Here is a 9818-nt window from a genome sequence, read left to right on the forward strand (position 1 = left end):
GACTCGACACAAAGGGATCAACTCCAACGCCTCATCCGGGGGGAGTGATCATACAACGGCTTGGGAGTTGGGACTGAATTTGGGGGCTAGAATCGACAAGAGAGAAAACATACATCTCGACATAGGCATGGCATCAGGTCGCTATCCCAATGCGAATGTCTATACCGGATACACTATGGGGACTCCATCATAGCGACTTGGATGCGATCTTTTTGTGACATACATTGAATCTCATGAAAGAAGTTTGGTGCAATGGTTTATTGAACAATGTGGTGTACACGGGAATATGACCAAACTAGGCTTTCCTTGCAAAGTGCTTGGCTGCTCCTTATATTATCTTCGACGGTAACATGCCAAGATGGTTGTACACCAAGAACCAACATGTTTCCTCCCACACTAGGTAATCGGACACTACGACCACACACCACAGGCATGTTGGTATGTTACCGTTGAAGCTAATATAAGGAGCAGCCGAGCACTTTGCAAGGCAAGCCTATTTGGTCCAATCCTGAGTACACCACATTGGTGGAGGCGGCGGGCATAGTTTTCTGAAGCATTCACTTTCTTGCGGGGGTTTCTTGCTTGGCGCAGCCATGGAGTTCTTGCTTGACACTGGGTAGAGAGAGAGCGCTGCTTAGAGAAAGGCTATTGCCCTTGCCATGCACACAAACGCATGATTTGGAGCTCTCGTCTACGCTTGCTCACAGCTCCCGAACCAGCAACCACCCTTCTCACATTTCTTGCTTTTCACTTTGCTCCCAGTCAATCAGGGGCTACGCACAAGCCAGAAGCTCATTAGTTGCCAACCTCTTCAACGTCTCCTTGCCTCCGTAATCACGTCATCAGCTCTCGTGTAAGGCAAGAATGGCTCTCGCTTGGCCGTGAGGAGGGCGATTCTTGCGCTGGAAGCTTATTGCTGCTGCTGCCTGCTCTTCTGCTTGGAGCCTGCGCGTGTGAACGCGCATTACTCTGTGTGGAGGCATGCCCATGAAACCTTCTATGGAGGAATCCATGCATCCGGTACAATGGGTGGTGAAGACTTTGACAACCGCATGGAAAATCACTTTGTTCAGGAGTTCAAGCGGAAATATAAGAAAGACATTACTGGAAATCCCAGGGCTCTCCGCAGGTTGAGAACTTCTTGTGAACGGGCCAAGAGGACCGTGTCATCCACTGCTCAGACAACCATTGAAATTGACTCCTTGTATGAAGGAATTGATTTCTATTCAACCATTACGAGAGCCAGGTTTGAGGAGTTGAACATGGATTTGTTCAGAAAGTGTATGGAGCCCGTTGAGAAGTGCTTAAGGGATGCCAAAATGGACAAGAGCTCTACCCATCATGTTGTCCTTGTGGGAAGCTCAACCAGAATTCCCAAAGTTCAACAGCTTCTTCAGGACTTCTTTAATGGCAAGGAGCTTTGCAAGAGCATTAACCTTGATGAAGTAGTGGCATATGGTGCTACCGTCCAAGCTGCTATACTTAGTGGTGAGGGTAATGAGAAGGTGCAAGATCTATTGCTGCCGTCCAAGCTGCTATACTTAGCGGTGAGGGTAATGAGAAGGTGCAAGATCTATTGCTGCTTGATGTCACTCCATTGTCCCTCGGTCAAGAAAACCCAATTAGGCCTTGGTCTACTTTCTTTCAGCACTTGTTTCCATTAGCCCATTACTTTTAGTTACTTGGTGAGCCGAGCCAAAGGCTCTTTTTCCTCTATCCCGTAGCAGAAGCCACCACATGATAGATGGGTCAAATTTAAAAAAAGAACGCCATGAAGAGTTGTTTAAAAAAAAAGCAGTCTTGAAAAGCTTCCAAGTAATAAAAGCAGGTTCGCAGCAACAACAACTTCTCCTACAGTAGCAGCAGGGTGCCGTCTATAGCAGGGCATCAACCAGCATCATCTGTAGCTGACCAGGGCGACAGTGTCGACGAGCTTATTTGTCAAGGTCTACAGCAGGCATTTGTGCCGACCATACTTGGCTGCTGCCGATCATCCTTAGCTGCGTGGAATGGCAACGCAAGATATAGACACTCTGGATTTCGAGCCAGATGTGGAAGACGATCTCCTGGATGAGGACACAGCGATGGAGAAAGGAGAGGCAGTGCCGGCCCTGACGGCCCCAAAGCTCAAGTCCACGATCACCTCTGGCTCTACTGGTACTTCGCAGGCTGCGTTCGGTGCCTTCAAGAAGACTAAGGATCGAGGGTTTCATCACAGAGTCGATGCAGAATGCTCCAACAGGTTCTCTGGCATCTTTTGTCACCGTGTTCTCTCTGCAATGCAGGATGGCAACCTCTGGTTCTTGAATACTAAAGATGGCTTGGAGGAGGATTAGTTGTGTTGTCTGTTGAAAGGATGACAATGACATTTGATGAGGCACCGATGTATAATTTCAAGCCACTTGGATTTTGGTTTTTGGACGAACTCTCCTATTACTTTCACCCAGTGTGCACCTGATGCTACCGCTTTTTTGCTTGAATGCTCAAGCTCATTTTGCAGATCTTTGGTTCTCCTTCTGCCACCATCAGGACACAAAGCGCATGGAAAGATGCAAGCGACTGGCTAATTGGCAATTTGGAAAACGCTGAGATGGGAAAAAGATTTCACGATCACATTGGTAGTCAAGGATTGTCGAAAAAAAATGTTATGCCCTTCTATAACAATGGAGGATGGACGTTGAAGATCTTTTGATGTGGTAGACTTGATCATAACCTTGTCCCGAAGAACAAGAAGCTTTTCCTTACGTGGCTGTGGATTCAGCTTTTCAGTGTTGCTATAAACGATTTTCAGAACGCTTCTCAGCGCTGCTATAAACGATATGCACCACTCATACTCCATCACTAGTTGAGACGTAAGATGATGTTGAAATCCTGAAGTTGGTATCTATACAAATTTCTCCTTATTTGGCCACCCGCAACTATCGTTTCCATCTCTCCCCAAGCTTGCAGTTAAAAGCATGACATATTTTGACTTGATCAGTAGCCTCCGACGAGCATCTACTGATTCTCCCCCACACCTCAGAAGCATGAGATAACAACAAGCTCGATAAGAAAATATCACTTTGACACACAAAGCTATGGGAGAGGTTTCCCAAGCATGATTCACTGCATGGCTTGGAGAGCCCGCTATTTGTTGCAAGCTTTGGAGAACTACAACAGAGACCAATTAATGAAGATCGACGAGGACTTTCACCAGTTTTGCCATGCAAAATTAGAGGCAATGAAGAGAAAGGTGGAATGGGTGACCAGATGGCCATCCAAGCTCTTGCAGGCGTTTTTGCTTGACACATATATTCACAATAGTGGACGTTTTGATTGCACAAGCACGACTTCAACTCGACAACATTGCAAGGTCCGTTATTTGAAGTCAATTTCCATGTCTATGCGTTTGCTTGGCGCAACACATAAATGCTAGGGGGCAGGGCACGGCTTCCGTTTCTTATAATTTTTGGAGAGACCACAGTGCCAACTCTCCACCATACTTTTGTATGGCACTTTTGCATGACGTGCACTGTATAATTAGCATTATTACTCTGTGACGCTTCATTGCAACACGAAATGATTAACTATTCACATTGGTTTTATGTAGCTTGACACAAACATTATCCTTCGACTTGGACAATTAGACGACACTCGTATGCGATTATCAGGTCGGTAATACTGCAATTTAATTTTTTATAGTTTGTTGATTCTTTTTGTAATTTCTGAGCTTGCTTAAGTTTAGTTTAGCTACATGTTTTTTTTTTTGAGTAGTTCTCATTATTAGTACATACTCAATCTCGATCATCATATCTATATATCAACAGATACACACTTATTTTCTTTTCTCATAGATACTTTGATGTCAATCTGGGTATGTTCTGTTATGTTCTACATATAGCAATGCCCACCAAGCAAGACTAGTTGGTTTCTAATAAGCACCATCACACCCAACTCCTTCGTGGAGGGATGTGTAGTAGAGTCTCGCAAGCAGATAAAGGAGGACACCAAGAAAGTGATGCCTTTCATGAGCTGTAGGCAGCGATAGCCTCTCTCTCTCTCTCTCTCTCTCTCTCTCTCTCTCTCTCTCTCTCTCTCTCGCTAGTGTCAAGCAGCATTGCCATCGCTGTCATAGGTATTCCCCAAGAAAATCAAGAAAAGAGTTTCTAACTAACCCTTGCCCGTCTCCTCCACCAATGTGGTGTACACGGGAGTAAGACCAAACTATGCTTACCTTCCACTAGCGAGGCAGCCACTTATATTGATCATCATGAAGCTACAACGGACTTCCATCATCTTGGCACACACGACCTCGGGACATTGACACTACACCTTGGGCCGGCTCACGCACTACACCACAATATATACAAAAATCAAATAAAAATCATTAAAAAAAAATAAAAAAAGTTTTAAAAATTCATAAAATTTTTCAAAAACCTATTAGAAAATTCTTTTAAAAAATTAAAAAATTCACAGATAATTCACCAAAAACAACATAGAAAAAATCACAAAAAAATAAAAATCACAAAATCCAAAAACTCACAAATAAATAAAAAATCACAAAAATTAAAAAAAATAAAAAACCATAAGAAATCTAAAAATTTGCAAATAAATCACAAAAAATCACAATCTGACACAGATAAATCCCTAAAACATAATTTTTTTTGTAAAAACTCAAAAAATTCATTAAAAAATCTAAAATTGATCGAAAAAAATTAAAAAAACAGTAAAAATCATAATCTTCAAAAAAAAAAGAAAATTCATAAAAAATCAAAGTTTTTCCAAAAAAATCGTAAAAAATCATAAAAGACTAGAAAATTTAGAAATTTCAAAATTTCACAAATAATTAGGAAAAATGAAAAGGAAATCACTGGAAGTGCTTGAAAAAGACAAAAAAGCTCAGAATTAGCCCATAAAAAGCCAGGAAGTACCAGAATAGTAAAAAAAATTTCAAAAAGACCCAGAAAAGCGAGAAAGAGCCAGAAAAGTAGAAAAAAACTCACCGTCGGAAAATCACATTGAGCAAACAGTGATTAAAAGAGATCAATCCGAAAAAGCGAGAAATCGACCAACTCACAGCCGATTGAGCGGCAGTCAAATTTCAAAAATTATGCATGCTAGATAGATAGTGCAAGCAATTGCATTGCAATTGAGCTTCCACAAACAGAGACACAACGCACATGCGATTGCAGATTAGGCTAGTACGAGCAGCAAAAATTTTGCTACGCAACGTCAAAATCCGCCAATTGATAGTTTTTGTAGATTGAGCCAACATGGACTCATCTCGAGCCAAGAGTTCAAGTATAGCAGAGCAAGCTAGTAGCAGTGGCAACACGTGCACAATTGCACAAGACCAGATTTTACAACTTTGTGGCTACAATGGAGACAAAGTTTTATACACAGATTCAAAAGGTCATAGGTATCTTATGAGTAGTAAAAGCAGCGCAGGAGACAAGATCCTATTGATCAGAGTAAAGCCAGATTCAGAGAACTCCCAGATATTCACAGACTTTAGTGGAGCCAGGTATTGCAAGCTTAAAGCTGAAGTGCATATAGAAGTTCAAAAAGTCAACCCAAGTGCATTAGGAAAAGTTTGGACTCAAAAAATGACTTTTTGGTGTTAGAGAGAGAATGATGTTCGACCACTAGAGTTTGAGTCACCACAACGGTAGCTCCAATTTATTTGATTTTTATCTCAAATTTTTGCGTTTTCAAAAAAGAGTTTTTTCTGTTAAAAAGATTTGAATAAGAAGATACGACGCGATTTGTGCAAATTATTCCCCTACCATGGGCGACGAACGCCGAATGTGCCATAACTCACATTCAATGAGGCACACCTTTTGATGAACACTTTTCAAGCTACTACTTCTTGTGTAAACTAGTGAGTCTCTTTTCTTTTACCTTTTTTGCGTAGTGTCACTTTGCAGCTAATAGAAGCAGAGATGGAAGGAAGATGACCACGACGACCATCCGCCTCTATTAAATATGTGGAACTATTCAACAGCTTTGACTTAGACCATGGTCGCTGGATGTCTACCACAGTCACCATTGGTAGTTGGGTTCTGCTTCAAACAAGAAGAAGAAAACGGATGTCAAATGAATTCATCAATAGCTATAAAGGACGTGTGAAAGATTTTTGCTTGTCTCAAACGGGAAAGACAGTGAAAGAGGTGCTCATTGAGCATGCATATATGCACTCCGAACTACGACTACAACAGTCACCTTTGGGGTTTCCTGCTCATAGACCAAACTATGTGACTACTATATTGCTAAAAAGTTTAAAGATCCTTCAAGTTATTTTGTTGACTATTTCTTGTGACCATTCTCTTATCTTTTGTTTTTGCAGATATTTATCCTTCTAACAAAGAAGACTGGCAACCAGTTGAGTGCAGAATTGGTATTTTTGATTCTTTTCATGCTTCGGTGGAAGAACTTATGTACATAACTAGTGCAAGAAGAGCTCTCGCAGAGAGGGGAGTTTTCTTTTACGACTACTTTTACAACGCCCCTTGCTCTGTCCATGGATTTGGCACTTTGAAACCTTTCCCTCTTCCCCAACAAGATTCCCCAAAATGGCCAGTTCCAACTTCAGAAACCTCTGAGTGTTTTAAACTCAAGCTTCATCAAGAAATTTTGAAGTGTTTGCGACCAAACATTGCAAGCAGGCAAGTACGAGTCAGTCTATTTATGCCATTACATGTCTTTATAGATTTCTTCCACGATGAGGAGGTTAGAAAAACAGAAACCATGTTCATCTGCAAATTCCAAACTTGCCTTGATTTTTTGGATGATAATTGGGATGTCAGTGATTCTGAAGGAATTTTGTGCAAAGTTGACAAGCGCTCGATTGTGTGCAAGTGTATGATAGCATCACAAAATTTTATAGTTTCTTTCTACTACATGAGGTGGCATCGAGGGAATGGTCAGTTGGTAGCTATGGATCAAGATTTAAGTGACAATGCTTTTAATCCCTTGATGTCCATCAAGATATGGTTTTCAAATTATTTGCTTACAGTTGTTGTGGTCAGATCAAATGTCACTTTAAGACAAGTTTGAGAGGATCTGTTAAATGAGTTCGATTTCAATTTGCCTTCAAAATTTGTTTTCAAGTGTAACATGCGAAAGGTACTAAGCTACATGTATTACTTTTATACGTTGATGTTTCTATCGTGCTCATGTATCCCAATGTCTTATCGCGTACGTTGCATTGCAGGTACCTCACAGACAAGAAAATACGACTCTTTGTGCACAGATTATCAGCGACAGACTTGAAATAGTGAATTAACTATACACAATGATTCAAATACTATTCTCAAAGATTACTCAACAAAGGCAACTCTCTACATTACCAAACACCATTGGATCCTCATCCCATTTTTTGGAAAGCTGTACACAACATTTTGTAAACTTTGAACCATAATCAAAACAAAAGTCAAATTTCGATCCACTGCTTGTAATCAATTTTTCAAAAGTACATTTCATAATCTCTTTCTAATCTTGTGCGTACGGTGATGTGGGGGCTATTGGTTGAGGTTGAGGAGAGGTGGTGGCTTGGGGGTTTGGGGGCTTTGGAGCTGCTTCATGAGTAGGAGAGGTGCTGGGTGGGGGGTTCTGGATCTGTTTCTTGAGGACGAGAGCTGGTGGGAGCTTGGGTTGGGGAGGCATCTGGGGAGATATTGATATGTGCTTGTGTTGCTATGGCAGACACGGGGTATCTTGTTGGCGGAGGCCTATGCATGGGCCTTGGTGCTGGCGGGATAAAAGCATCACGTGCTCCGTCTGGATGCATGGTCGCGCAATTGATCAAGTTTTCAATCATTCTATTTCTAAACGAAAAAACATCAGCCTTTGAATAATCTTCCAAATTTCTTACCTACGTTAAGAACATCATGTTTATTAACATAGCTACTAACTTATTAAGATACAAATCTGTAAACGAGTGTCAAATGCTTACACTCCTACGACTTCATCAAGCATGACCCCTAACAAAATTTCTGCATTGATTAAGACCCTCCATCCACAAGAGTAAGCATCGTCCTGCTTAGGGACTTTGCAACTAATAATCGTAAGATTCTCATATATCTACTCTTACGTTAAAGCTTCAAGAGTAGACACAAGCTTTCGAACAGATCTGCGCAAAATACAATTAAATTCATAAGCGACTTTTAACAAAATTCTATGTGATGTCGAACAAAATACAAAACCTCTTACCTACGTACTTCACCATGAAATCCATAGGATGAATTAGCAAGGTAGCACCGGTTTCGTTCAAGGTGTAAGAGAACAAGACTCCACTGAGTGCTGTTACAAATAAACATAAGCAAAACATATGTCATCACAATAAATTAGAGTTCAAGATAAAATAATTTCACTATTGAAAACATTGCGTACCCTTCATGATAAGCCAGAACAAAATTTTTTGTCGTCTCCATGTTCACTGACTGGAACCAATCAACTACTTCCACTAAAGATGTATCCTCGGCCGTCAAAACGACCGAGAGATTCGAGTCAAGGACGACGACATCATCTTGCATATTCCAAGGCAAATTTGAAACTACAAAACTATAAAGAAATTCGTGTCATACAAAATTGAATATATTAAAGAATTTATTGTGAAAAAAAGAATAGCACGCACCAAAGCAAGCAATTGATGATTGAGTCTGTGAGTTCCCTCGTCCGGTTCTGTAAAATTGCAATCTCGTGGGGGTGATAGGGAAAATACAGAATGCGTCCCCACAAAGGAAAGCCAACATGGAAATAGGGAAACAACAATGAAAAATCATCAGCGTTGGCGTCGCTGATGGATTCTGCCATTTGTTCCTCCATCATCTCAAGGCGTAACTGCTCCAATCTTTCACTATCGTCTTCTGTTGTGTCCCGCTTGGTGTTGAGATGGGTGCTGTATCCATGCATTTGTGTAGACACTTCATGAACTTTGACCTTGTCAATAGGTGGTATTCTAAGAATATTGTCCATCTTTCGGTCCGAAATACCGGCAGGCTGTATTGTTTTGTCATACCTGAACCTGAGAAGGCGAAGTGTGTTGATGTCTCGCGGCATCAATGTTGGCCTATGGGCGTGGGCCGAGAGAATGTAGCTGTCCTGGAAAAGCTCTACAAAAAAATCCTCGGTGGCCTCGTGCAAGCACCCCATTGCACTTCGAGACCACCGGAAATTCTGGTTGTGTTGCTCGCAAATCTCGCGAACAACTCTCTGGAATGGCAGTTTAGGTATTGCCAATGAAATGTGCTTTTGGAGCTTACGAAGTTCGAGTAGAACGCTCCTATTATGCTCGTATCTTCTTCTTCGCATTGTTGCCCGTAACTGCGGCGGCATGGTCTTACCCGGAATCACCCGCGATGTTGACGGTTGCACTGTAGACGAGCCAGACTGGCCAGGATAAACCTTCCATGATGTTTGCTTTGTGCGGGCCATGACTTGAACGAGGAGAATGCGAGGAAATATGGAAATCTGGATTTGGGTAAAAACGCAGAGTGACTAGAGACACTTCGAAAAAAACGATGAGAAAAAAAAAGGGGGGGGGGGGGTGTTTATATTAGCGGATAAGTATAATGAGAAGAGGCGGCTGCATTAATCATGACATTGCGAGGTATGACGGGAAGCGTGCGAGCATAATGATTACGCACCACGTGGCACATTGGGACTCAACGCGATATTGGTGGTGCTGAAATTAGTGGCACTGCCTATGCATGGTGTGGCACGACGAGGAAAGAAGCGCCCCAACGGGTTGTCCTAGCAACAACGATATGTCACGGCACAACGCGAGGAGGCGGACCTCAGTACTCTGGACTGGCCGTATCGCGTTATGACATGACAAC

General features: G+C 41.9%; 1 protein-coding gene across 2 annotated transcripts; it reads left to right on the forward strand.

Moving 5' to 3' along the window:
- Positions 1-867: 867 nt before the first annotated feature.
- LOC147423716 (uncharacterized) lies at positions 868-7418 on the forward strand. Of its 2 annotated transcripts, none has more exons than XR_015186658.1 (3): positions 868-3650; positions 5894-6233; positions 6326-6462. XR_015186658.1 is itself a non-coding variant. In XM_086502048.1 (3 exons), the coding sequence occupies exons 1-3, from the start codon at positions 3098-3100 to the stop codon at positions 7033-7035; spliced, it is 1026 nt and encodes a 341-aa protein (XP_086358174.1). In that variant the 5' UTR covers positions 1693-3097; the 3' UTR covers positions 7036-7418. The 2 variants fall into 2 exon arrangements, 1 of the variants encoding a protein (XP_086358174.1); XM_086502048.1 differs by lacking the exon at positions 5894-6233 and having other exon boundaries at positions 1693-3352; positions 3590-3650; positions 6326-7418.
- The last annotated feature ends 2400 nt before the right edge of the window (positions 7419-9818 follow it).

This window comes from Adiantum capillus-veneris, chromosome 26 (genome assembly GCF_014529385.1).
Source record: "Adiantum capillus-veneris isolate H3 chromosome 26, ASM1452938v2, whole genome shotgun sequence".
In the NCBI taxonomy this organism is placed as follows: Eukaryota; Viridiplantae; Streptophyta; class Polypodiopsida; order Polypodiales; family Pteridaceae; genus Adiantum; species Adiantum capillus-veneris.

Bases quoted from the DNA above. Each gene is read 5' to 3' on its own strand.
- LOC147423716 (XM_086502048.1), top strand. From the start codon at position 3,098: ATGATTCACTGCATGGCTTGGAGAGCCCGCTATTTGTTGCAAGCTTTG. The intron at 3,353-3,589 runs GTCCGTTATTTG...GGTTTTATGTAG, and splicing joins CAACTCGACAACATTGCAAG to CTTGACACAAACATTATCCT. The intron at 3,651-6,325 runs GTCGGTAATACT...TTGTTTTTGCAG, and splicing joins CACTCGTATGCGATTATCAG to ATATTTATCCTTCTAACAAA.